Source organism: Nelumbo lutea, chromosome 8 (assembly GCF_056320005.1).
Source record: "Nelumbo lutea isolate HS-2025 chromosome 8, American lotus-T2T, whole genome shotgun sequence".
Taxonomy (NCBI): Eukaryota; Viridiplantae; Streptophyta; class Magnoliopsida; order Proteales; family Nelumbonaceae; genus Nelumbo; species Nelumbo lutea.
In genome coordinates this window covers 697,319-724,921 of record NC_142691.1, presented here as the reverse complement: position 1 = coordinate 724,921, position 27,603 = coordinate 697,319, and the positions used below count along the sequence as shown (strand labels likewise).

General features: G+C 40.8%; 1 protein-coding gene across 9 annotated transcripts in view; it reads right to left on the bottom strand.

The window, feature by feature from the left end:
* The window catches only part of LOC148842070 (sec34-like family protein), a 142,021-nt gene that overhangs the window by 73,326 nt on the left and 41,092 nt on the right, over positions 1 to 27,603 (bottom strand). For 6 of the 9 annotated variants that reach the window (XR_016103234.1, XR_016103236.1, XM_088957583.1 and 3 more), the window contains 5 exons: positions 16,047 to 16,124; positions 3,976 to 4,061; positions 3,742 to 3,808; positions 3,556 to 3,618; positions 3,373 to 3,474 (listed from right to left, as the gene is read on the bottom strand). Coding sequence is in view for 6 of the 9 variants with exons in the window: in XM_088957583.1 (XP_088813709.1) it covers positions 3,373 to 3,474; positions 3,556 to 3,618; positions 3,742 to 3,808; positions 3,976 to 4,061; positions 16,047 to 16,124 (396 nt within the window). In the remaining 3 variants the exon portion in view is untranslated. The remainder of the gene's footprint in view (positions 1 to 3,372; positions 3,475 to 3,555; positions 3,619 to 3,741; positions 3,809 to 3,975; positions 4,062 to 16,046; positions 16,125 to 27,603) is intronic. The other 3 variants (XR_016103235.1, XM_088957584.1, XM_088957587.1) reach the window with 1 other exon arrangement.

Here is a 27,603-nt window from a genome sequence, read left to right as displayed (position 1 = left end):
ACAGTTCTCGATGTCAGTGACATGGATCTTAGTTTTAATATGGTAAATGTAGATGGAGGTCTGGTACAGATTCAAAACAGGACTCCAATCTGCAATGAGCTCGAACTCGAAGGCAGCTTCATATTAAAGTTGTTAGGACTTCCTCTTAATTTATGGAATGAACTGATCCTTGGAAATATTGTGAAACCTTGGGAGGAGTTCTGCTGGAAATATATCAGAGGAACTTGCGTGCAGTAGAGCTTCGATTTGCAGGGATAAAACCAGAAAATATGCCTCGATCATTCGAAGTTTTCTCAGATGGTGCTTGGTATCAGGTATTGTTGGCATCTGCTGAAGCGTCTCTGTGGGAAAGACAGACTGAGGTTGAAGACAATAATGAGGTGGCAGGCTGGAGTACACGTGGCTATAGGGATGTGGAGGAGAAGGATGCTGCGAAGGAAAGAATTTAGAAGGAAGTGGAACAGTCAAAAGAGGAAAACCAATCAACAAGTCATCCATTTAAGGTAATAAATTCAACCTTTTTTGAATTAAAAAGACAATGGGGCAGGCTTTCTTATGCTGACGTGACCAAGAAAGGAAGTGACCCTGGTAAACTTAGTAGAGCTGTTTCATCTGAACCAGGTGGGAGACTGGGCAGAATGTGGAGTTACAGCAATGAAAGGAAAAGATTCAGGTGGCTGGTTAAGGACATTGAGATAAAGTACAGCTGGGTGAAGAGATTTGCTAACTCATTTGCAGATGGGTTAGCCAAGCAAGGGGTGCTTCGGGATTCTTTGTTCTGGGTTCAACTGTAGTTCTGTATTTTTTATTTTCTTATGGAGCCCCTGCCTTTCTTTGAGGAGTTAAGATAGTTTATCTCCCCTTTTGTATTAAATTTAGTAATGATTAATGAAACTCACTTGTTATTGATAAAAAAAAGTCCAACTCTGCATAACTGACATTATGCTGAGAGGAAATTGACAAAAATACCCATACTCAGATTCCTAATTTTCACTTAACAAGGTTCTGCAGAAAGACAATTTCCATACTGTGCTGGAATACCACTTACAGGAAGGAAAACTACGTGGTAGCTGCAGAAGAACTTTTTTGGAGTTGCAGGATACGACCAGGTACAGAAGTTTGGTCCAGAAACATCTTGATCTTGAAACGGTAAGGAGGAGGTTGGAAGAAGGATGATACTCTGGTTGTAGCTGCAAGTACTTCGACAATTATCTCCTACTCTTCACCAATACAATTGTATTCTTCTCCAAGAACTGTAACCCGTAAATTGCAGAGATCTACATTGAAAGTCTGGCTTTTGAATTGCACACTAGCAGTGATTTTTATTCCCTTCTAAAACTATTTCTTATATAATTTAAGCTACATTCTCTAGATCTCTTTGTTAATTAATTGTCAAGCCATCTCCAAGGGTCCTTGTACATGGCCAACACTTTAACTGGTGTGATAAAATATATAGGAATGAGTCTCCTTAAACAATTAACCTGTTCAAGTTCATTTCTTTCACTATTTGTAGCCCTTGAATTATAGCCTTGAGTCCCCCACGCCCACTGGCTTTGAGAATAAAGCAATGATATTTACATCTTTATTTCTGAAAACCCCTCCAATTTCTGAGGGCCTGGGTAACCGAGGCTACTTCTATCAAAGTTTAACTTGATAAAGTCACACATTCCCCCTTCTTGAAGAACTTCTTGCCACCTCACCCCAATTTCTCCAAATGTCATCAAAGGAGAGGTGTGAAAAAATATCCAATGTTCTAACCCAATGTATACCCTCGTCATAGCACAATCTTTCACATCTTCCTTACTTCTTGCCTGCTCAAGAAAAATTATTGGATTCAATTCTTCCCAAATGGCCCATAACAGTGTTGCCCTTGTACATCTCCATAAAGTTCTCCCCCTTTTCCTTGGGAGCTAAAAGGTGGTTGGACCAAACAACCCACTCATATCCAATGGTGTGGCCCACTTGCACCCAAATAAAGATAAGAACCACTCCCAAATACCTGCAACAAATGGACAGGAGATTAGTATGTGGTAACAACTTTCCCCATCAGCCTTGCAAAGAATGCACCAATTCAAGGACACACAAAGAAGACATCCCCTTTTTTGCAGATTATCCAAAGTATTGATCTTCCCATGAAAAACTTCCCAACAAAAGGCACTAACTCTAGGAAGAATAGGACTAAAACAAATTTCTTTGGAGGAGAAAGGTTGAACAAGGGTAGAAGAACACAGAAACCCAAAGAAAGAGGCACAAGAAGGGAAAAAACTGTTGGATGGGGAGTCCAAACACATCTATCAAGAAAAGATAAATCAAAACAAGATTTCCCCAAGGCTTCTAACAACTTGGCAACCTTAGTAAGCTTACTGTCTCTTAGTCTCCTTCTGAAGCCAAAATCCCAATTAGAATTCACAAGAAACAAAGGATGAGTGAGAAACCTTAAAATAGGCTCATTTTTAAACAAAGAAATAGAATAAAAGCAGGGAAATGGTCCTTAAGAGAAGAATTACCAATCCAAACATCTTCCCAAGACAAGATAGAATCCTAGTACCAACATCTTACCTGACAAACCTTAAGAATTGAGGGATGATAAGGGATGATACCATTGATAGCTTTCCATGACAAAGCCAAAGTTGCGTGAGGACAGAAACCACCTTCCTAGCCATGACAAAGCCAAAGAATTGAGGGATGATACCAACATCTCTCTCTCTCTCTCTCTCTCTCTCTCTCTCTCTCTCTCTCTCTCTCGCTCTCTCTCTCTCCCCATAGCCATTTCCTCAACAAAACTGTATTCTTCTTTATCACATTCCTTAACCCCAAACCACCCTTTCTCTTACTTCTACAAACAATCTCCCACTTAACCAAACGGTCCTTTCTGCCTTCTCCTAGCTCCCACAGAAAATCCCTCATGATTTTTTCTAACTTTTTTGCCTCCTAAGAATCCTAAAAACTAAGAGATAGTAGACTAATAGATTGCAAAGAGTGGACTTTATCAAAGTGATCTTATCCCCCAAATAGGTGTAATTCTACTTCCAAATGGCTAACCTCTTTCAAACCTTACTACAACTAGATTCTAAAATCTACTCTCCTTGGGGTTTGCACCTAACAGAAGACCTAAATAGTTCATAGGCCACGATGTAACTGAGCACCCTCCCCACCATACTACTTTTGTCCATATTGATTTTCAGATTAGATCTGCACAAACAAATTCACCATCAGCTTTAATCCCCCCACTTTGCTTCAATCATCATGCAAAAAATTATCATATTTCAGTGACTGTATTAAACACCAAAAGCATGGATACATATGTAAGGTACACTAGCTTGTAAGTCATAAGTCATAACCAACATGCTGAATAAAGAAAATCTATTATACCTCACCAGCTGCTGCCTTAAAGCGAACATAAATAACAGATGCCTCCACACCCTCAGAAACAGCTATTTTGCTACCACCACTACCCCGAATTACAGCCTGGACCTGATAAAGAAAATAAATACTGCATATCCAAAACAATACATTGTGCAAAGACTTATCAACATTGGAAGGGGGAATAGCTACCTGAGAAGAAGCACTTTTGAGAACAGAGAGTACGTGAGACCGAATCATTCCCAATGCTCGAGACTGTAAAAAGGATGCAAGAGGAGGGTGTAAAACCAAAGAAGCTTTACCCATGGCCACCTGCCTTTTAATATAATCAACTAGATCATAATGATAAACTTTTAAAAATCAGAAGTACTTGACTACCTGAAGTTGTCGAAATTTAACCAAGTAAACACTTGATTCAGCATACTGTGGATTGCTTTCGACATACCTAAGCTTGTCAAAGAAAAAAAGATAAGTGCAAAATCTATGCCTCACAAATTCATAAGAAACCATTGATTATCTGTTTTGATAAAGCAGCAAAGTTCTGATTAAAATTTTCAGAAGCACATAGATATAGTGATATATACACTGATTTGAAAATCTATCTTCACTTACGAAATACACTCATCCAATCTTTTTAGCAATGGAAGAAAGTTTCCATTTTCAGCATTCATGTTCAGAGAGTAAACATTGGTAGCAACCTGCATACAAGTAAGAAGCATGTAATTAAACATTCAATATAATTTAACAAAGACGCACAGGGTAATATTTTATTCATCAGTGCAAGATTTTCCATCAATAACAACATAAAAACAAATTTAACTTATGATAATCAAAGAGTTGGAACAAAATCTGATCCTACGGGTAAGAATGTATACAGAAGAGAATAGATCACAAACCAATAGTTACTTGTGATGGGTTATATGATATCTGAGGACCTAATGCAAAAGATAATCAACTCAAGTAAGCCTTGTCCCAACTATATGGGTTCAGCTACATGAATCCTTCTCCGCTACAACTCATGTATATTTTGGTCTGTCCCTAGCTCTTATAGACCGACCCTTCGAATTACAACACATCAATTCTTTTCACTGGTACTGCAGATGATCTTCTCTGCATGTAAACAAATCATCTTATTTTACTTCTATTAGAGTTTGGCTTGCCTGTTAGACTGATAACAGTCAAGGAAAAGAGAGAAGAGAGAAAGGAGAAGAGTAGAAGAGAAGACAAGGAGGAAAAGGTTTGGTTCGAATGAGGGAAAAGTCAACTCTCCCATTCGACCAGATTTATTTTATATTACTAAAATATTGTGGAAAAGTCACATGTGCCCCTACTTAAGTTAGGGACATTAGATCTAAACATAAGCACAAAGACAGAAATACCCCTACATACTCGACACTAACACTCCCCCTCAAGCTGGAGAGTATATATCATATAATCCCAGCTTGTTACATATGTAATCCACTCTACCCCGACTCAATCCTTTAGTAAACAAATCTGCCCACTGTTCCCTGTGTTGACATATGCAGTGTCTATCACTCCACTCAGCACCTTCTCTCTAACAAAGTGGCAATCAACCTCTATGTGCTTGGTTCTCTCATGAAACACCGGATTAGAGGAAATATGAACTGCAGCCTGATTGTCAGTAGAGCTTCATCGGAGTATCAACAGTGTATCCCATCTCCTGTAGAAGATTCCTTAACCACACTAATTCACAAGTAGTATGTGCCATAGCTCTATATTCTGCCTTTGCACTGCATCTTGCCACAACTGTCTACTTCTTGCTTTTCCATGTCACCAGATTACCCTCAAAAAAAGAGCAATAGCCTGTGGTAGATCTCCTATCAGATACAGAACCGGCCCAATCAGCATCAGTATATCCTTCTATTTCAAGTTTTCCACCACTTCTATATAGCAAACCACGACCAGGAGCCCCCTTTAAATACCTCACAATCCTTGGAACTGCATCCCAATGTGGAACCAAAGGTTTCTGCATGAACTGACTTACCACACTAACTGCGAATGAAATGTCTGGCCGAGTGATGGTTAGGTAGTTCAATTTACCTACCAGTCGCCGGTATCTGCCAGGGTCTTCAAACACTTCACCCATATCACTGCTTAGCTTAGTGTTTGTTTCCATAGGTGTTTCAGCTAGTTTAGCACCGAACAAACATGTTTCTTCAAGCAAATCAAGAGCATATTTCCTCTGACACAAATTAATACCATGCTTAGACCTTGCTACTTCTATCCCCAAGAAATACATTAATTTACCAAGGTCCTTTGTCTGAAAATGTTCCTATAGAAAAGTCTTCAACCTGTCAATGCCCATTTTATCATTTCCGGTAATAACAATATCATCTACATACACCACCAATAGGATCTTCCCTGCCTGAGAGTCATGACTGAAGACAAAATGGTCAATTTGGCACTATTTCATACCAAACTTCTTTACCACCTCACTAAATCTACCAAACCATGCTCGAGGAGACTATTTAAGCCCATAAATGGCCTTCAGTAGTCGGCACACCTTACCATCCTCCCCCTGAGCAACAAATCCTAGTGGTTCCTCCATATAGACCTCCTCGAGCAGATCACCATGCAAGAAGGCATTCTTGATATCAAGCTGATAGAGGGGCCAATCATACATTGCAGCAAGAGAAATCATAACACGGACTGAACCAATCTTAGCAACCGGGGAGAAAGTCCCTATGTAATCAATACCATAGGTTTGGGAATACCCTTTGGCAACCAGTCTAGCTTTCAGCCGCTCTACACTACCATCAAGTAAGTACTTAACCGTATAAACCCACTTACAACCAACAACCTACTTACCAGGAGGAAGAGTGGTGAGTTCCCATGTATGATTATGAGCTAGAGTTGAGAGTTCTTCTTCCATCGCACGGCATCATCCTGGAGAGGCAAGGGCTTCCTGGACATCCTTAGGGATAACAACAGAGGATAACAAAGAGAGAAACTGGCGATGGGAAGCGGAAAGGTGAGTCAGTGAAACATAATTAGAAATAGGATGAAGGGCACAACTACGTTTACCTTTCCGCAAGGCAATGGGAAGATCAAGATCAGATACTGGGGTTGGGGCTGGTGTGGGAACAGTTGCCAGATCTGTCAACGATGACGGAGCTGGAGGAGGATCCGGTACATGTGGGCGATGTGTATACACGTGATAGATAGGTAGTGGCACCGGAGGCAAGGACTTGGTCACAGCTGGAACAAGAGGAACAAAATCCACAACTGGAAGAGGAAGGGGAGGAGGTGATGAAGAGGAAGAAACATCAACAAACCCCAAGAAAAATGGAGTAGACTCAAAGAAGGTAACATCAGCACACACAAAGGAACGTCGAGAGCTGGGATGACAACACTTATACCCTTTATGAGTCCAGGAATAGCCAAGGAAGACGCACTTAATAGATCATGCATCTAACTTGTCCTTTCCTGGCCCCAGAGACAAGGTAGGAAACAATGTGGTGAAAGGAGAATGACCATCAAGGATAGACGTGGGCATCTGGTTAATCAAGAAGCAAGAAATAAGCACTGCATCACTCCAAAAAGATTTGGGAACACTGATGTGATGCACGAGGGATCGAGCTGTTTCCAAAAGATGACGATTCTTTCTCTCAGCCACCCCATTTTGTTGTGGGGTGTAGGTACATGAAGCCTGATGGATAATGCCATGTTGATCTAGGTATTCTTGAAATGATGAAGAGAAATATTCACAGCCATTATCGGAAAGAAAAAATTTTAATGTGAATACCAAATTGGTTGCGAATCTCAGCATAAAATTTTTGGAAAATGGTAAACAATTCACTCCTTTCTTTCATTAAATAGAGCCACGTCATCCTTGAATAATCATCAACAAAAATGACAAAATATTTATATCCATTGTATGACATTATTTTATAAGGACCCCAAACAACTGAATGAACCAAAGAAAAAGGACTCAACATACGGTTATCAACTCTAAGACTAAAGGGAACACGATGATGTTTCCCCAATTAACACGACTCACAATCCAAAACAGAAAGATGAATCAATGAATGAACCAAAGACTTCAAGACTTTCATTGAAGGATGACCAAATCGACAATGCCACTGGCGAAGAAAGCAAGAGAAAACCCTAGACTGGGTGCATAGAGAACAAAATTCTGGGCAGATCCGATTTTCTCAGTTTTGCCTTGGGAATGCCTTTGGTGAGAAAATCTGCCAGCTATCATTCAGATGTGATGAAAGGAAGGCACACTTCACCCAAAGAGACCTTTGGCCTAATGAAGTGTCGATCAACTTCAATATGCTTGGTTCTATCATGTTGCACTGGGTTGTGAGCAATGTTGATGGAAACCTGATCATCACAGAACAACATCATTGGCTTGTCATATTCAACCCCAAGTTCTTTCATCAATGATTTTAGCCATAATAATTCAGAAACTCCATGTACCATGGCCCTGTATTCAACTTCAGCAGAAGACCAAGCAACAACCGATTGTTTCTTGCTTCTCCAAGAAACAACATTACCATCCACCAAGCTGCAATACCCAGAAGTAGATCTCCTGTCATCAATGTTTTTGGCCCAGTCAGCATCGGTGTAGGCTTCAAGTTTCATATGACCATGCTTGGCAAACAGAATACCCTTTCCTGGGAGCCCTTCAAATAACATAGGATTCTCTCTGCTGCTACCATATGAGTGTCTTAGGGAGCATGCATGAATTGGCTAATGCAACTGACTGCATATGGAGTAGCAACTGGTCTAGCACCCATCTTTCCAGTTTCAGAGAGCAAATCAAGAACATACTTCCTTTGGGAGATAAGAATCCCATCCTTGGATCGAGCCACTTCTATGCCAAGAAAGTATCTCAATTCCCCTAAATCTTTAATCTCAAACTCTATATGGAGAAAATATTTTAGATCATGAATTCCCGAAACATCATTACCAGTCACTACAATATCATCTACATACACAATGAGGTATACAGCCAGAGGTCCACTCCCCTTCACAAAAAGAGTATGATCGGACTGTGTCTGCACATAACCAAAGTTAACAAGTGTTGTTCTAAATCTCTCAAACCATGCTCTAGAGGACTGTTTTAGTCCATAAAGAGATTTCTTCAGCCTACATACCTTCCCTTTCATATTTGTTCCATACATCCAGGGAGGAAGAGACATATAAACCTCCTCATGTAATTCACCATTCAGAAATGCATTCTTCACATCCAATTGATAAAGGGGCCAGTCAAAGTGAGCAGCTAAAGATAGAAGAACCCTCACAGATGTCATCTTGGCAACAGGTGCAAAGGTCTCCAAATAATCAATCCCATATGTCTGTGTACAGCCTTTTGCAACCAGCCTGGCCTTGTACCTTTCAATGCTGCCATCAGCTCGGTATTTGATAGTAAAGATCCACTTGCAACCGACTGGATCCTTCCCTTCAGGCAAATCCACCACTTCCCATGTGTCACAGTGTGGGCAATAGAACAACCCCACTGTCAAAAAAGAAAAAAAGGCCTCAAGAACAGCCCGTACAGCCCCCCAAAAACAGCCAAATATAAGTAACAATCCACAACCTTGTTACAAGGATGTTTTGGCAGTTTTGACAGTCCAAGGAGTGAAAAACAACCCATAAATTTCTAGGTTAAACCAGATTCAATGGCACCCGAAGATAGTACAGAACAACCAGAAATTTTCGAACACTTCAACAATCCAAACACAGCCGAAAGTAGTATAGAACAACCAGATTTTTTCGGACACTTCAACAGTTCAAACACATCAAAAAATAACCCAGAAATCTGAGCACAACTTACAGTTTAGAGCTTCAAACCAGAACCGAGCTGTTCCCCTTCCTTTTTTTTTCTCTGATTCTTCCTGGTCATTGAGCCACTTCTCCAAGAGATTCTAGTCTTGGGCACTTCCAATGACCTCTAAGAATCAGGCAACACGAGCCTAAGCTTCCAGCTCTACAATATTGAAGTTCAGGCCTGCTCTGATACCATGAAGAAAACTAAAGAGAGGAGAGCTTGAGAGTTCGGCAATGAGGGTCTGAGAATGAGAGTTTCGAACCTAACCTCTCTCAGCACCCTAACACTATTTTATTAAGATAGGTTTGAATAATTACAAGGAGGCCCTTAGTTGGGCAAGAATTTACAAAGAACTTAATATAGACAGGAAGGGCCCAGAATAAGGCCCATTACAGAAAAACATAAATAACAAGAAAGAATAAATAGCCTATGGGCCATTCGGCCCATCTTCTCTAGGACTAAAGGGAACATGATGATGTTTCCCCAACTAACACGACTCATAATCCAAAACAGAAAGATGAATCAATGAAGGAACCAAAGACTTCAAGACTTTCATTGAAGGATGACCAAATCGACAGTGCCACTGGCGAAGAAAGCAAGAGAAAACCCTAGACTGGGTGCATAGAGAACAAAATTCTGGGCAGATCCAATTTGCTCAGTTTAGCTCTGATACCAAATCCCCATAGGCTGTTTATTGTTTTCTTATTATTTATGTTTTTCTGTAATGGGCCTTATTTTGGACCCATCCTGTCTATATTATGTTCTTTGTAATTTCTTGCCCAACTAAGGGCCTCCTTTTAATTATTCAAATATATCTTAATAAAATAGTGTTAGGGTGCTGAGAGAGAGTATGGTTCGAAATCTCACTCTCAAATCCTCATTGTCGAACTCTCAAGGTTTACTCTCTTCAGTTTTCTTCATGGTATCAGAGCATACCTTAACTTCAATATCCTAGGGCTAGAAGCTTAGCTCGTGTTGCCTGATTCTTGGAGGTCATTGGAAGTGCCCAAGATTCGAATCTCTTGGGGAAGTGGTTCGGTGGCCAGGAAGAATCAGAGAAAAGAAAAAGGGGGAAGGGGAACAACTCGGTTCTGATTTGAAGCTCAAAATTGTAAGTTGTGCTCAGATTTCTGGTTATTTTTGGGTGTGTTTGAACTGTTGTAGTGTCCGAAATTTTTGGGTTGTTTCTGTACAACTTTCGGCTGCCCTTTAATCTGGTTTAACCCAGAAATTTCTGGGCTGTTTTTTGGGCTGTTTTTCACTCCTTGGACTGTCAAAACTGCCGAAACATCCTTGTATCAAGAGCTGTGGATTGTTGCTTCTATTTGGCTGTTTTTGGGGACTGTACGAACTGCTCTAGAGGCCTTTTTTCTTTTTGACAATGGGGTCGTCTCTAGTGCCGTCACTGTGTTTGTAAAAAGGTCTTTTCAGCAATACTGATTGGTATTCACTCTTCTTGGCTATTTCTTTGGTGATTACCTTGAAGTCCCTGATTTGAAAAGGAACTTCGGTTGAGTGCACAGTGCCTAGAAGTTTTGGATTACTTCTTGAAGGCCGAACCAAACTGTTTTTGGGTGACTCGTGTAGAAGTTTTTGCTTCAGTCTTGGTTCTCACAACTTTTGGGTGTAGTTTGGCCTTGTGTATTGCCTTCTTGAGGACGGTTGAACTCAGCCCTTGCTCGTCCTTATTCAATATACTTGTAGAAGTCATCTGAAATCATATTTGAAGTGTTTACATGATGTACTCCTCAGAGTTTGAAAACAAGAATGGTGCTGATAATGGACTGGTTCAGGGGACTCCAAGTGATTCTTTATTGACTGTGACCACAGTCAAACTAGATGGAACTAATTATCCGGCATGGTCACAATCAGTAAAGATATATGTATGTAGTAGAGGAAAGTGGGGGTTCATTTCCGGGAGCAAGAAGGCTCCCCCAGAAGATGATCCATCCTACGAGAAGTGGATGCAAGAAAATTACACTGTCATTGGGTGGCTTGTGAACTCAATGCAGCCACAAATTAGCCAACACTACCTATGGATGAATTCAGCAAAGGAAATTTGGGACAGTGTTGCAGAAAGCTATTCCCAAAAACTCAATGTGGCCCAAGCATATAAATTGAGAAGTGATGTAAATAATTTAAGGCAAGGGGAGAAGCTTCTTGCTGTATATTTCTCAACCCTGAAGTTTCTATGGCAAGAGATTGACCTAATAGAAGTTGTAACTTGGGACACCACCATTGATGCAGAGACCTACAGAAAATTGGTTGAAAGGAACAAGGTATTTGAGTTCTTAACTGGACTAAACCCAGAATATGATTTCACAAAACAAAATATTCTTTCCAAGGAGTGTGTCTCATTGTCACAAGCTTATGCATTGGTGAGTAGTGAAGAGAGCATAAGGGCTGTCTAGGTTCAAGGGGTTGATATTAGTGATCACTTTGCCAATATGGGGGTTAAACCTAAAGGGAATGTTGGAACTTCTGGTGGCACAGGAAAGAAAGAAGTTATATGTGAGTACTACAAGAAGCCGAAGCAAACCAAAGACAAGTGCTGGAAACTACATCCTAATCTTGTTCCCATTCGGTTTCAAAAAAGACATGATAGTAAAAGATCAGGAAGTGCAAATGTAGTTGTCGGGCCAGATAGTGAAGAGATGTTTGCTTCTGCATAGTTGGCAGCCATGAGAGCAGAATATGAAAAGTTTGGGAAGATGATCAGTCAGCTGGGTGATGTGACTTCTCCTTCCAACCCTTCAGGAAATTCTGCTTTTTCTGCATTTGCTCATTTAGGTATAAGGGCATCTGCCAATCATGCTACCACTTCAGGTAATCTCAAGATCCCTTGGATTATTGACTCAGGTGCTTCTGACCATATGATCAATCTTTCTAACTTGTTTGTTTCGTATGGCTTGCTTCCTAGACGTGATAAAATCACTTTAGCTGATGGTTCACTTGCCCCTATCTCTGGTAAGGGAACCATCAAGGCTATGGATTCCTTGTTCCTACCTTCTGCCCGTCATGTACCTAAACTAAATACAAATTTGTTGTCTGTAAGTAGTTTAACCAAGTCACCAAACTGTTGTGTAACCTTTTTTCCTTCCTACTGTGTTTTTCAGGATCTGGAGTCTCAGAAGGTGATTGGGAGTGGTCATGAAGCGAACGGAATATACCTGCTTGATACTTCGGGACAATGCACTGATCATCTTGGGAATGTTGCTCTCGGATCTGTTTCTTTAGAGTTTATTAGTCGGATTATGTTGTGTCATCGTCGCTTTGGTCATCTGTCTTTTTCTGCCTTGAGTCATCTATTCCATGAACTGTTTAAGGGAATTAGTTTGTGCAGTCTTCATTGTGAGTCTTGTGATTTGTCAAAGCATTGTAGAAACAATTATCCTTTGAGCAATAAAAGATCTTTTCCTTTTAATATTGTGCACTCTGATGTGTGGGGGCCTTACCACTTACCCTCCATGGGTGGCTACAAATATTTTATCCTGCTAAAATCATTGATGGAGGAACTTGGGGTTGAACATGACAAGCCAATGGCCCAGTCTCTTTACACTCCCCCTCAAGCTGAGCATAGATGTCAATCATGCCCAGCTTGCTTATATAGTGTGTCAATTTCCCTTTTGAAACTCCCTTAGTCAAGATATCAGCCAGTTGTTCTTCTGATGTAATAAATGGCAAACAAACTTCTCCTGAAGAGACCCTTTCCCTTATGAAATGCCTATCAACCTCAATGTGCTTAGTTTTGTCATGTTGAACAGGATTATGTGCAATGTTGATAGCAGCTTGGTTGTCACAATAGAGCATCATTGGTTTTTCGTAGTCCACCCCCAATTCCTCTAGAAGGGATCGTAGCCATAGTAGTTCTGACACACCATGAGCCATTGCCCTGTATTCTGCTTCAGCTGAGGATCTAGCAACTACTGATTGTTTCTTACTTCTCCAAGACACAATATTCTCAGCAACCAAAGCACAATAACCAGAGGTGGACCTTCTGTCATCAATACATCCTGCCCAATCTGCATCAGTAAAGGCTTCAAGCATCATGTGACCATGCTTAGCAAATAGAATACCTTTCCCTAGAGTACCTTTCAAGTAACACAGAACCCTTTCTGGGTGAGGATGAGTTCATGAAAATTTTTCACAATAGCTGGTACTTCATCCTTGGATTTCATGAGATAAATCCAAGTGTAACGTGAGTAATCATCAATGAAAAGGATAAAGTACCTGTAACCCCCATGGTTGGCATGTGATATGGCCCCCACACATCAGAGTGAACAATATGAAAAGGAGAAAATGATCTTTTATTGCTAATTGAATAGGAATGTCTACAATGCTTTATTAGTTCACATGATTCAAAAAGAAGACTCGATAAAGACACTCCTTTAAACATATCTGGGAACAGATGACTCAAAGCAGAAAATGACAAGTGACCAAACCAAAAATGACATAAAAAAATTTTGTTAACAGACTCTGACACGACTGACTCTAAGGCAACTCCATGAGGTGGTCCCAAAGCTTGATCTAGTGTGTCCAGCAAGTATATTCCGTTCGCCTCATGGCCACTCCCAATCATCCTCTGAGACTGCAGGTCCTAAAAAACACAATGAGTGGGAAAGAAAGTTATGCTGCAATTCATCGACTTTGCTAAGCTACTAATAGATAAGAGGTTTGTGTTAAGCTTAGGGACATGAAGAACAGAAGATAAGAACAGGGTGTCAGAGGTCTTTATATCACCTTTACCAGAGATGGGGGCAAGGGACCCATCGGCAAGGGATATTTTCTCTTTCCCAGAGAGGAAGTGATATGAGCAAAACAAGTTAGATAGGTTGGTCATATGGTCCGATGCACCAGAATCAAAAATCCAAGGGATTTTACGATTACCTGAAGCTGAAGCATGATTCACAGAAGCACGAGTACCTGAGTGAGCAAAAGCCGATGAAGATGATGTACTGTTGGAAGGGTGAGTTGAAGAAACCGTAGCTTTCAAGTGATTTAGGAGCCTCCCATACTTCTCAAAATCCAGCTTCATTGTAGCCAACTGCTCAATAGTTGATTTTTCTTCGCTTTCCTTACTTCCCCCTTCAGGCACTGTAGTAGCATTAACAGTCTTGAATTTTCCCACCTGACTGCCCTTCTTAGGGTTATTATTGTTCTTAAATCTATCAGGAAGAAGTTCAGGATGAAGCTTCCAGCAAGTGTCCTTTGTATGTCATGGTTTCTTGCAATATTCACACAACTGCTCTCTTTTCTCAGTAGGGTCCTTCAGTTTCATTCCCACATGTGCAAAATGTTCTGTATATGGACTCTGCAACTGCACCTGCCGCCTACTCTCCACACTACTTATCATAGCATATGCCTGTGAAAGAGTAACCTCATCCCTGGCCAAAATGTTTTGTCTAATAATATCAAACTCAGGGTTGAGTCCAGTGAGAAACTCAAACACTCTGTTTCTCTCCACTAGCTTTCTATACATTTCAGCATCCTTTTTACTCTCCCATACCATTGTTTCCATAACATCAATTTCCTGCCATAGGGACTTTAGTATAGAGTAGTAGATTGCCACACTCTTCTCCCCCTATCTCAGGTTCTTCACATCACTTTTCAATTTGTATGCTCTGGCTACTGTGAATAGGTCTCAGTCACACTATCCCATATCTCCTTAGCCAAAGACATCCAGATATAGTGCTGACTTATATGAGGTTGCATAGAGTTGACTAACCATCCTATAACAGTATAGTTCTCTTGCATCCATCTTTCAAATTCAGGGTCTGTCTCTTCGGGTTTCACCTTGCTGCCTATGAGATACCCAAGTTTTCCTCTACTACAAGCATTGATTTTTATAGACTGGGACCAAGCAAGATAGTTCGTCCCATCTAGCTTAATTGTGGTAACACCCGTCAAAACGGAATCTACTGGAGCAGGTCCAGAAGCTGGCACCTGCTTGAACTCACTTTCGTATGTCTCCATTAATCAAACGAAAATCAAAGAACAGAAAATTGACTATGTAAACTTACTTGAAGTCAAACTAGAACTTGGGTGCTTGAAAAACTAGGGTTTTGCTCCGTCCAACAGATGGGTGGGAGAGAGAAGACATTGTCGCACCTACCAAAGTAACCCAAACTCTTCCAAACCTTAACCGCCCTTCTTTAGCAGTCACAAGACACCTTCCAAGCACAGAGCGCCACACCCAAGCTTCACCTTTCCTGGTAACTCGAAAATCTCCAGTCGGCTAGGGTTTTGGGCAGCAGAAAAACAGCATCACTTCTTGGCAAAATCTGGCCAGAACTAAACTCTCCAAACCCTTCTACCAACTAGGCAAGTGATTCTCAATACTATAGAGAACCTATCTCTCCAGACACTCTCTTGATTTTAGAGTGTATAGGAACAAAGAAAAAGAAGAAAGAGGAACTGAACCCACTCTGATACCAAGATGTAAATCAGTCCTCTAATATCAAGATTAAATTTAGTGATTAGCAGAACAGAACAGATCTGAATAACTATATAAGAGAGGAAGATGGCGAAGAGGAGAGGTAAGAGAAGAAGAAGTCGAATTAATCACCCGTCTCCTCTAACCCTATTTTTTATTAATCTCTAAAAAATTGATGATGACAAGTATACCCTTAAGTGGGCGGCCACCATAGCAGTTACATAAAGAAAGTAAAATAAGAACAAATAACAAACCCATTAAGTGAGGCTCATCAACATAAAATAAAAGATAAAATAAAGGATATCACATGAGAGGCTGTTAGGGCCCATTCGGCCCAGTCTCTTTACAAAGTTGAAAATTTAGATAGAAAGTCAAACATATATTTGGAATATATCATACTTCATGAAGTAAAATATAATTGTAACATTTAAGGTAGCAATGAAACCTTACATTCTCCAATTCATCAAAATAGTTAAGCTTACTGCGAAGTGCTTCTGCAAACTCTATCAGTCTTTGCTTCTCTACCAACTGCATCCCAAAAAAGAAATATTTAGTATCCAAATAAAAATTAACCCAAATTCAACAATATGAAGAAGTCATTTTCTTACAGGAACTACCAATATAACAATACCCAAAGAAAACAGTTATACAAGGATACAGATGTCAGTTTGTAACAACTTTAACAAATGAAAACTCTGAGCTGATTTCTTTTCTAACTACCATGACTCTGGGTATAAACTAAGTGTTGGATTTCCTAACCTTTTCTTTTTCCATTTTATTGGTAACCAGATCAGCAAGTTAATTAAGAAAAAGAAAGGGAATCCTGATACAAAGACAAGAAAATAAAGCAGAGAAATCACCCCAGGTTGGCATGCCAAGCTCCCATAAACCATTTGAAAAGATGAAAAAAAGCCTGGTTCAGAAAGGACAGGCACTACACTAGCTCAACCCTCTCCACTCCATTTCAAGTAGGGGTGCAACTCAGGTTGGCAAAATTCCAACCCAAGCCCGTCCAAGTTGCAGCCTGAATTTCAAGCCAATGAGTCAGATAACTCATTAGATGATCTTCTAACCCAGGACAAAAAGATGTAACTTCCAGCTGCCAAGGCCCTTGCCTCTCTAGGTTGATGCAGGAGAAACAAAGGGTTGTCCCCTCCAATCCTCAGCCACTCACAACCTCAGAATCCCCCTCTCCTACTAACCTGTTGTAATCAAGTGAATGAACTAAACAAGGTCAATGTTTTCAGATATATATAAGGAAGAGTGGTGGCCTGTATTCAGGACCTTTGAGCATAGTAATGCATTGACAGCAGAACAGGTCAGTCTACCGCAGGGGTTAAGGCTTGCTAAACAATTGGGTTTCCACAATCTAGAGGTGGAAGGGAATTCTCAAGTAATCATCTCACGGACTAGAAACAGTACCCAGATTCCTTGTGTCTTAAGGTATAAGTCCAAGGATATTGTAAGCCAAACAAGGGAGTAAATGTTGCATTTAAGTGGATGAGAACAGCAAACGGAATAGCAGACTCCTTGGCCAAACAAGGGGCTGTACGACAGCAAACATTTTGGGAAAATCTGTAATCTTTTGTTGTTTTGGGGTGGAATTTAACCCAATCTCTTCTAACTCCTAAGTTTACATCAATAAAATCCTTTTCCTGCTGATCAAAACAAAAAAAAAAAAAGACTAAGCATGGTCAATGAACCAAAAATAGCAATTCATCCTAAATAGAGGACTAGTTAATTGGAATTGAGGATGCTTGAAGTGTCAGAGACAGCAGTTCGAAAAAGACAAGGGTTTGAATGGGTGTGTCTAACTGATCACACACCCAAGAAATACATTATATGTTAAAAGTGTACATTAATGAGAAAGGACCACTGTGCCCTTTCTAAAATAAACTAATAAAAGAACATATATACAAGCAAAGATACAATACATGGGGCACGTGGTAAAACAGTGCTCCCAATAGAATCAGCCCCTATCTCTGCACCCTCCCCCCCCAAATTGATGCCAAGGTAGAAGCATTAGTTTGTCAACTAAAATTTTGTGGTAAGGACGTGTCATGGCCTTCGTAAAGATTTCTATGAGTTGAAATCCAAATGAGACATGGGGAAGAGTGATAATGCCAGCAAGATATTGATCTTTGATGTAGTGGCAATCAACCTCTATATGTTTAGTGCACTTGTGAAAAATGGGATTAGAAGTGATTTTGATAGCACTGACATTATCTGTATGAATGGGAACAGAAGTGGAAGTTCGAGTGTGGAGATCACTGAGAAGAACCTGAAACCACACAATTTCATTACAAACAGAAGACAAGGCTCAATTCTCTACCTCAGTAGAAGACTTGGAGACTGTCTATTGTTTCTTGCACTTCCAAGAAATGAGTCTCCCAAGTAGATGCACACCTTGTTGTAGATCTTCTAGCTTCAGGGCACCCTGCCTAGATGGCATCAACATAGCTACCAAGTACAAGGACAAAGACGATGAGAAAAACAGTCCATAAGATAAAGTGCCTCGAATGAACCAATGATTCAAAGAACAGCTATCATATGTGGCTATATGGGAGAAGAGACAAACTAGATAAGCACTTGTACAGCATAAGAAAAATCTGCCCTTGTCATAGTGAGGTAGATGAGACTGCCAACAAGTTACTGATATAAGGTAGCATCAGGAAGAGGTCACCTCAAGAGGAGAGTATCGACCTGTTTTTCATCAGTGAGGTGTTAACTAAATCCTTAGCATACTTCTGGCTTCTGCTGATTTACAAAGTATCCCGGAGAGGAACGACCGAACGAGTCACTTCCAACCTTAAAAAGTATGTTAGAGCCTTAGAGGACCAAGGTCCTTCATCTTGAAGGATTGGCTCAAAAGGTCCTTGAGGGGAGTAATACCATCATGGTCATCACCTATAATGAGTATAACATTGACATATAGAAGAAGAGTGATTCCTTGAGGTCGCTTCAAGATGAAGAGAGAATACGCTAAGGGACTCTAGATAAACCCTACCTTTGTAATAATAGAGTGGAATCTCTCAAACAAAGCCTAAGGAACTTGTTTGAAGCCATATAGAGATCTCTTAAAAGGATCATCATAGTAACCAAGAGGAGGCTTTGTAAACACTATCCCCTTCAAGTGGCCATGTAAAAAGGCATTCTTGGCATCCATTTGATGAATGCCCTACTACTTAACCACCGAGATTGCTAACACCAAATGAACTGTATCATTTTTGTAACCGGTGCAAATGTCTCCTCATAATCAATCCCATACTCTTGCAGTTCTGCCTTTTTTTTTTTGATAAATAAGATGATCTTTTATTAGACTTTTAGATAAGACTTTACAAGCATCCCTTAGAGAGGCACAAGATGCTACCTCTCTATAAAAAGCAAAGAGCAAAGAAAATTATAATGGAGCCCAAAATAATACATCCCCATTCACCCCTTGCTTAGCCAAAGCATCAGCCATCCCATTTCCAGATCTCCTCACCCACTGTATCCTGAGGTTCATATTCCTGGAAAGCCACTTAAACTTCTTCATTTCATTTCTGTAGTACCAGGTTATAGAGTTTGGGTTCTTTAGATAGCCCACCACCACTTTTGAATCCCCTTCCATCACCAAATTTGCTAACTGTATAACTCATTGGCAATCTGCACCCCTTGTAATGCTGCCAGCAACTCTGCTTTGAGAGAGTCACCCAAGCCCATGGGCTGCTTTTATGGCGTGTACGTTGGAAGACACGAAAGGGGGCAAGGTCTAGAATAGAAGGAAGAGAGACTTGGCGCACTTGAACCTGCTTCTCCTCCTCCACACTACTCTCCCCCTAAGGAGAAGTAGGGAAGAACAGTTCAAGCTCAAAGAAGGACACATCCATAAAGACAAAAAAACGTATGACTAACAGGATCGAAGCACCGATACGTTTTTTGAGATGAGGGATACCCCAAAAAGATACAAGGAATGGACCGAGGGTCTAACTTACCCCGAGACGGAGACAAATCATGGACAAAGGCATGACAACCAAATATTCTCATGGGAATGGAAAATAAAGGAGATTGAGGGAACAACAACTGATGAGGGGCCATGTAGTTCAGCACTCTGGAGGGCATGCGATTGATGACATAAGCAACTGCAAGTATAGCATCTATCCAAAACCCTTTTGGAACATTCATGTGTAACATCATCCCTCAAGCTACCTCAAGGAGGTGTCTGTTTTTCCTTTCTGCAACACCATTTTGTTGTGGTGTTCTTGCACATGAGCTCCAATGAATAGATCCATGGGAGGCAAATAACTCATTGAGCTCACCATGGAAATATTCCTTTGCATTATCAAATTGAAAGATCTGTATTTCAACATGGAACTGCATGAACACCATCCTCTGGAAGCCTTTCACAATCTTTGGAACTTCATCTCTGCTACGCATGGGGAATACCCATGTATAGCGGGAGAAGTCATCAATCAATGTGATAAAGTACTTATACCCGCCCTCAGAGATTATAGGAGTAGGCCCCCATACATCAGAATACACAATATGAAAAGGAAAACTTGATCTTTTATTATTTGAATGAAAAGTTGTTCTACATTGTTTGCTCAACTGACATGTTTGACACTGAAAATATGAAACTGAACATGACTTAAATAAAACCGGAAACAAAGACTTTCCTATTTCAAATGAAACATGACCTAACCAACTATGCCACAGAAAAATTTGACTCTTATTTGACTATATGACTCAGACGATGACACCGAGAGACCAACTTTGTTGTCGAGAATGTAGAGACCATCCACTATGCTTCCTCTACCAATCATCCTCCCAGAAGTTAGATCTTGAAAAACACATGAGCCAAGAAGAAAGGTTACACTACAGTTAGTTTAAAGAGTTTGTCATACTACTGATTGAAAGCAAATTTATAGGAAGCTAAGGGACATGCAACACACTATTCAGGTTAAGGCCATGGGGAAGGGATATTGATCATTGGCCTGCAATGGAGGAGAATGATCCATCTGCAAACCTCACTCTATCCCTTCTTGACAAAAGGCTATAAGTTTGAAACAAGTTTGGCTTACCAATCATGTGGTTAGAGGCCCCTGAGTCAATGATCCAAGGGAAGTTAGTGGTAGTGGTAACATGGAATGCAGAGGCCACATTACCCAATGTAGACGTAAATGAAGTAGCAGTACCAGTAACTAAACTATCCATCTATCGCAAAGCCCTACCATATGACTACAAGTGATTTCTAAAGGAATTCATGATATCTTCCTTGGGGTTAGAACCAGTGAAGTGGTCTCGTGTAGAAGATGGAAAGAGGGAGGGAAGGTCAGTTCCTATGAGCTAAAAGATGGAAGAAAGTTTTGAAGGTGGAAGCAAAGAAATTCATCTTGGAAGAAATTTGGACTTGAAATGGACTCTCTCTGAAGATTGTAGAATCGAGGAAAGCTTCTTTGCTTCTCGAAGGAAGGGCGGTACCATGGTTCCAAGGAGTTCTCAATGGAGCTAAAATAACAGAAAAAACAAGGGAATGGAGGTGCCGTCTATTGGAACAGAACAGGAAGTACGTAACTGAAAGAAAAGAGAACAAGTACAGGAGGTTTTTGAGAGTGTAGGAACATTTTGGTGAGGGGCTGAAGCAGTTTACCTATTTCCCTGAAGGAAGGGAGGCCTCGGGATGGGACCAGTTCGCAGAAACAATTCAGGAGTTTATGGTGGTAACTAATGACACAGAAGGTGCTCTAAAAGATGGTCAAAAAATTAAAGAACAATTTGAAGGGCAGTTGGGGAAAGTTTTCAGGGAGATGCCAAGAGAGGAGGAGATAGGGACGGAAAGTAAATTGCATATTGATGCTGGACTAGTTTGGTGAAATTGTGGGTGAACAAACCTAAAGAGGATTGGCAGCTTAAACTTGTCCTCTTGGTAAACAAGAAAGTAAAAGATTGGGACAGATATTGAAGACTACAGAGGTGTTGTAGATTTCTCCCTTTGACGACTACAAAGCTGTAGTGTATTTTCAGGGGATTCCTCTGGATTTTGCTACTGTTTCGACTGTAACAGAGCAGGGTGTGGTGGTGTTGGAGAAATGGAAGCCTTTATGCAATGAACAGTTGGTAGAATCCACAGAACTTATCAATATGAAAATTATTGGGTTGCCTTTCCATCTATGGAAGATGGAGGTGTTCAGTAAAGTTGCAAAGCTATGTGGTGGTGAGATGTTTTCCTTTGATGCTTTCAACCTGAGTGTCGTGCAAATCAATGTGGTTGGAGCAAAGCCAGAGTTTATCCCAAGGTCTTTGGAATTAACTTCAGATAATGTAGAACACAGGGTTTGGATTGCAACATCTACAGAAGCTAGATGGTGGAGATTGGGGAGTGGGGAAGAAGATGATGACGTGGCCACCAAGGTTCGAGTTAACACTAGGAAGGAAACTGTAAAAGCAAGGGATAGGAAAGCAGTACCCCAGTCTTCCATTTCAAATGACAAATCAGAGGATCAGGCTAGGACTTTTGCTCAGGTAGTAACGTCCAAAGATGGATAAAAGGTGTCAGAAGACTCTTTAAATTTGAACAAGTGTCCAAAGGTGGGGACAAGTGGAGGTAGATTGGAACAGCAACCAGGTGGGTTGTCATTTGGCATGGCCCAGGCCTGCAATCAGAGAGCCAATACTAAACTTTTAAAAAGACTGGGTCAGGTTCAAAATTATAAAGATGAGCCAACGGTTGAGGTGAGGGGTACTGCTGGGCACAGTCATAAACTTCAAGTGGATGGACCTGGAAATAAAACTATAACAGCGATTAATTCCATAGATAAATCAGGTGACCACTTAAATAGGCACGTGAGGTGGAACAAGGCTCAAAAGACTATGGACATTTGTTGTGGTCTATCTTCGTCCTCTTCAAATTGGTTTGCAACTGGTTCAAAAGAAAAACGATTGTCTGGTCCAACTTTAGTGTGGCAGCCAAGACTGGTCTCTTACTCTACTAGCTCAGATAAACATAAACCGAGATATAATTGCATGAGGTCAGGAGAGGAGGATTTTGTTTCAGACTGGCTAAGTGTAGATGATAAGTCTCTGAAAGAGGAGTTGTATGATGAAGGGTCCAGCTATTGTAGTATACAGAGTAAATGTCGTTCAAGGATTGGGGAGGAAGATGACCACGATTAAAGTTACTATTCAAAGAAGAGGCTTGTACACTTCCAAGAGAGTTGGTTCGGCCTAGAAAGGAGTTGGAAAGAAAGAAATCAGACTGGGATGAGGAGAAAACAGAAACAGGGAGAAAAGGGGATTCAATCCTTTGTAAAAACCAGGGAATGGGTGCTCGTACGGTGTGTGTTGCCAATCTGGTTCCTCCAAGCAGAGCTATAAACTGCCCATTTCCCACTGCAATCAATCTAGATCTTGATTTCGAGGGTCCTATTCCCAACGAAAGTCAAACAAGAGGGGTTCCGGCTATTCCAGCAACTCATATTGCGTCTTCTTCCTCCCAAGGTTTGGATTGTTTTCAGGTTCAGTTTTTGGTTACTAACTCTGTTTCCCCAAATCCTGTGTGTCTAGCCTACAGGTGAATCCAGCCCAGCTATAAAGTCTGCCAATTCAATTGAATCGGGACAAGTGACAGAGGCAGTGGGGGAGATAAATACAAGTAGAAGAGAGAGAATTGGGGGACAAAATTTGGGAGTTGATCTTGTAACTATTTAGAATCAGAATGGAAGAGGAGCTGAATGTGAAAGAGGGTAGGGTTGAGGAGGAGATTATTCAAAATCCCAATACAGCGGGGAAAAGTGGATACAGTGGTAAATCAAAAGGACAATGGAAAAATACGAAGAAGGGGTAAAGTAAGAAACTAGAAGGAGAAGGTGAAAGAGTCTAGTAAGAAGGTAGGAGAGCTTTCTATGAAGAGGATGAAAAGGCTGAGTGAGGTGGAGAGGTTGAAGAGTGGGGTGGTTTATGATAAAGCGAGCAAGGGTAGGAAGGATAGAAAAAAGGAGTAAAGAAGGTGGTTTGGTTGGGGCAACCTGAAATGTTTGTCCATGAAGTTAATAAGCTGGAAAGTTAGAGGTTTGGGGAGTTCAAAGAAAAGGCAATTGATCAAAGACTTCTTGAGAAGAGAAAAGCCAAATGCGGTCTTATTACAAGAATCAAAATTGTCTGAGGTGGACAAGAAATGGGTGAGGAGCATCTGGTCAACAAGAAATTTTGAGTTAGGCCTTTGCACAATCGTGGGGAGCTTTAGGGGGAATTATTACTCTGTGGAGAAATGAAGACTGGGAGTGTGAAGAAGAATTACTTGGGAACTTCTCGGTGCCAATAAATTGAAGAGAAAGGAAGATGGGTGGGCTAGGGTGTTAACTAATGTCTATGGTCCCACCTCCTATAGGGAAAGGGAAGGTTTCTGGGAAGAACCAGCAGCCGTTAGGTGTTTGTGGTATGGCCCTTGGTGTTTGGGTAGGGATTTCAACATGAAAAGTTTCTTGAACGAGCCCTATAACCCCAGTCATAGGATTACATCTAGCATGAGGAAGTTAATCTCTTTGTGGAGAATTTTGAATTGTGGGACCTCCCTCTTCAGCAAGCAAATTTTACCTGGTCAAACTTCCAAGAAAGCCCTACCTTTTGTCGTTTAGATAGGTTCCTCTTTACAGTGAATTGGGAAGCTGAATGGAGGATTTTAGGTGTTACAGCATTGCCGACACCTATTTCAGATCATTGCCCAATCAGGTTATCTCAAGAAAGACCAGATGGAGGCCCATGCCCTTTTAGGTTTGAAAACATGTGGTTACTTCATTCAAAATTTCTAGCTAAGGTAAAAGAATGGTGGGAAGTGGACCAAGTGGAATTCCGATGGAAGGGATATAGGTTTTACAAGAAACTACAACTCTTGAAAGCTAGACTCAAGATTTGGAACAAGAGGTTTTTGGTAGAATAGAGCAAAGGAAAGTGGAACTCAGTCGGAGAGTGCAGGAGTTAGATGGACTAGAAGCTGAAAGAAGGCTAGGCGAAGAGGGTAGGGTGGAAAGACGGAATTTGAAACAAGAACTGGAAGATCTTCTTAGGAAGGAGGTGATAAGTTGGACGCAAAAATCCAGGTGCAAATGGCTAAAGGAAGGGGACATCAATACAAGGTTTTTTCAATCGTTGGAAAATGGGAGAAGGAAGAATTCTGTTTCAAAATTGGAGTGTGGGCAATTGCTGACAAAGGGAAGATGATATAGCTCAAGCTTTGGTTAATCAGTTCAAATTAGTGTATGACAATCCAGGGGGACCTAATGAGAGCTTGAAGGACTTGGAATGGAGGGTGGAAGATAGCGTCTTAATCTTTGGAAAAAAGATTTGAGGCCCAAGAAGTGAGAAATGCAATCTTCTCCATGAATCGATCTAAAGCTCCTGGGCCTGATGGTTTTTCGATGGCCTTCTATCAAGATTGCTGGGAGATAATTAGAGAGGATTTGTTGGAGGTTTTTTAAGAGTTCTATGAGAGAGGCAAATTTAACTCGGGTGCAAATACAACTTTTATTGCCTTGGTTCCTAAGAAGAAGGATGCTCTCCAACCAAAGGATTTCAGACCTATAAGCCTGGTGGGAAGCATCTATAAGATCATCACTAAGGTCCTAGTGCTAAGATTAAAAAAGATCCTCTTGTCTCTAATCTCACCGTATCAAGGGGCCTTTGTAGAAGGAAGACAAATTGTAGATAAATACTTATTGCCAATGAATGTGTTGAGGTGAAGAGGAGGAGAAAGGAAAAGGGGATGGTTTGCAGATTGGATCTTTAAAAGGCATATCACATTGTGGACTGGGATGTTTTACTAAAGGTTCTCAAGCGGAGAGGGTTTGGGGAGCGATCGTGCAAATGGATAAAGGGATGCATTTCTTCATGTCATTTCTCAATATTGGTGAATGGTGTAGCTAGGGGTTTCTTTCCTGCAAAGAGGGGTATTAGGCAAGGAGATCCATTGTTCCCATTCCTCTTTACCCTAGTAGCTGATGTTTTGAGTGCCATGATTTCGAGGGCTGATGCTAACAATTTGATAAGAGGTTGGAGGATTGGTAGGGAGGAGGTGGTGGTCACACACTTACAATTTGCGGATGACATCATCTTGTTTTGTGATTGGGAGGAAGGGGAATTACGGAACTTAAAGAGTCTAGTGCTTCAATTTGAAAGGAAGTCCAATCTTAAAGTGAACTAGGGAAAAAGTTGTGTGGCAGGGCTCAATTTAGGGGGAGAGGAGGTGGATTTCCTAGCTAGGATTTTGGGGTGTGAAGTGGGGGGCTGGCCTTTACAATATTTGGGGCTACCACTAGGAGGGAACCCAATGGTTAAGAGTTTTTGGTAGCTTGTGATTGAAAGATTATCCAAGAGGTTAGCAAATTGGAGGAGGAATTACATCTCTTTACGGGGTAGGATAACCTTAATCAAGTCAACCTTGGCCAACCTGCCAATTTATTTCCTGTCTACCATTAGAGTACTAATGAAAGTAGCTAACCAATTAGAGAAGATAATGAAGGATTTCTTGTGGAACCAAGGGATACTAAGAAGGATCAGTTAATGAAGTGGGAGGTGGTTTCTAGGAGTAGGGATAATGGAGGCCTTGGGTTAGGAAATATAAGATAAAGAAACACGGCTCTGTTGAGGAAATGGATTTGGAGACTACCGATGGAACAAGACAGAATTTGGTATAGAGTGATTGTTAGTATTCATGAATTGGCAGATAATGATTGGGATGTAAGAGTCGACCCTGGGGCTTCTCAGTGTTTTCCTTGGAAAGTTGTTCAAGGTATTTTGCCTCTTATGCTTCCTTATTTCAAATATAATGTCTGCATTGGAAATAAAGTCTTGTTTTGGGAAGATGTTTGGGTTGGTGAAAACTCCCTTAGAGATAGATTTCCTTCTATTTACTCCTCATTTGAAAACAAAAGAAAAGTGATCTCTTCAGTGTTTGTTGATAACTCCTAGGATTCGTGCTTCAGAAGAGGTCTAAGGGATTCTGAAATGGGGATGGTTGATGATTTGATCACTCAATTAGGGGAAGTATTTCTTGATCAGTCCTATAGAGAGAGCAGAATTTGGAAACCTTCCCCTTCTGGTTTTTTCAATTGCTCTTCTTTCTATAACATTTTGCTTCAGACCTCTAACCTTGTAGGGAACTTTCCTTCAAAGGAGGTGTGGGGTAGCAATGTACCCCCAAAAATTCAGGCCTTTTGTTGGGAAGTGGCACTCCAAAAAATCAACACCTTGGATTTATTGCAGAAAAAGAGGCTAAATATGTGCCTCTCACCCCATGTTTGTTGCCTCTGTTTGGGTTCTAGTGAGACAATTTCACATCTACGAATCTCATGTCCCTTTGTGTTCTTTATTTGATCTTGGTTCTCTTCTCTCTTTGGCTACAGGTGGACTCCCTCCTTGAGCGTGGTGAACCTCTTTGATCAAACTTTTTACAAGCAACCCACAGTTCGTGGAAGGATTATGTGAAGAGCCACTAGAGGAGTTATATTGTGGTTAGTGTGTGAGGAAAGAAACAAGAAGATCTTCAAAGGTAGTTATAGATCCAAGGAAGAGGTTGTGGAAGGAATAACTACTAAGGTTATCCATTGGTGGAAATCCTGTGATCTTTTTAAGTATTTCTCAGCTAAAGACATTTATAAAAATTGGGGTATTGTGGCATCTATTACGACTTCCAAAGCTATGATACAGGAAGTTTGGTCCCCATTGGCACACAAAGGGTGAAACTAAACTTTGATGGAAGCTCTATAGGTAATCCGGGCCCATCTGGTATAGGAGGTGTTTTCAGAGATAATGAAGGCAAGATAATGACTTTGTTTTCAGGTCAAGTAGGAGTTGGAGATTCCTTAAGAGCGAAAATCTTGGCACTACATTAAGGTGTAAAAATGGCCAAACAATTGGGGCAGCAAAATGAGATAGAGGGAGACTCCAAGTTGGTAATTGGGTGGACGCAATCAGGGCAGCTGGGAATTTGGCAATATAGACAGCTGATAAGGGAAATTCTTAACATAACAAGGGA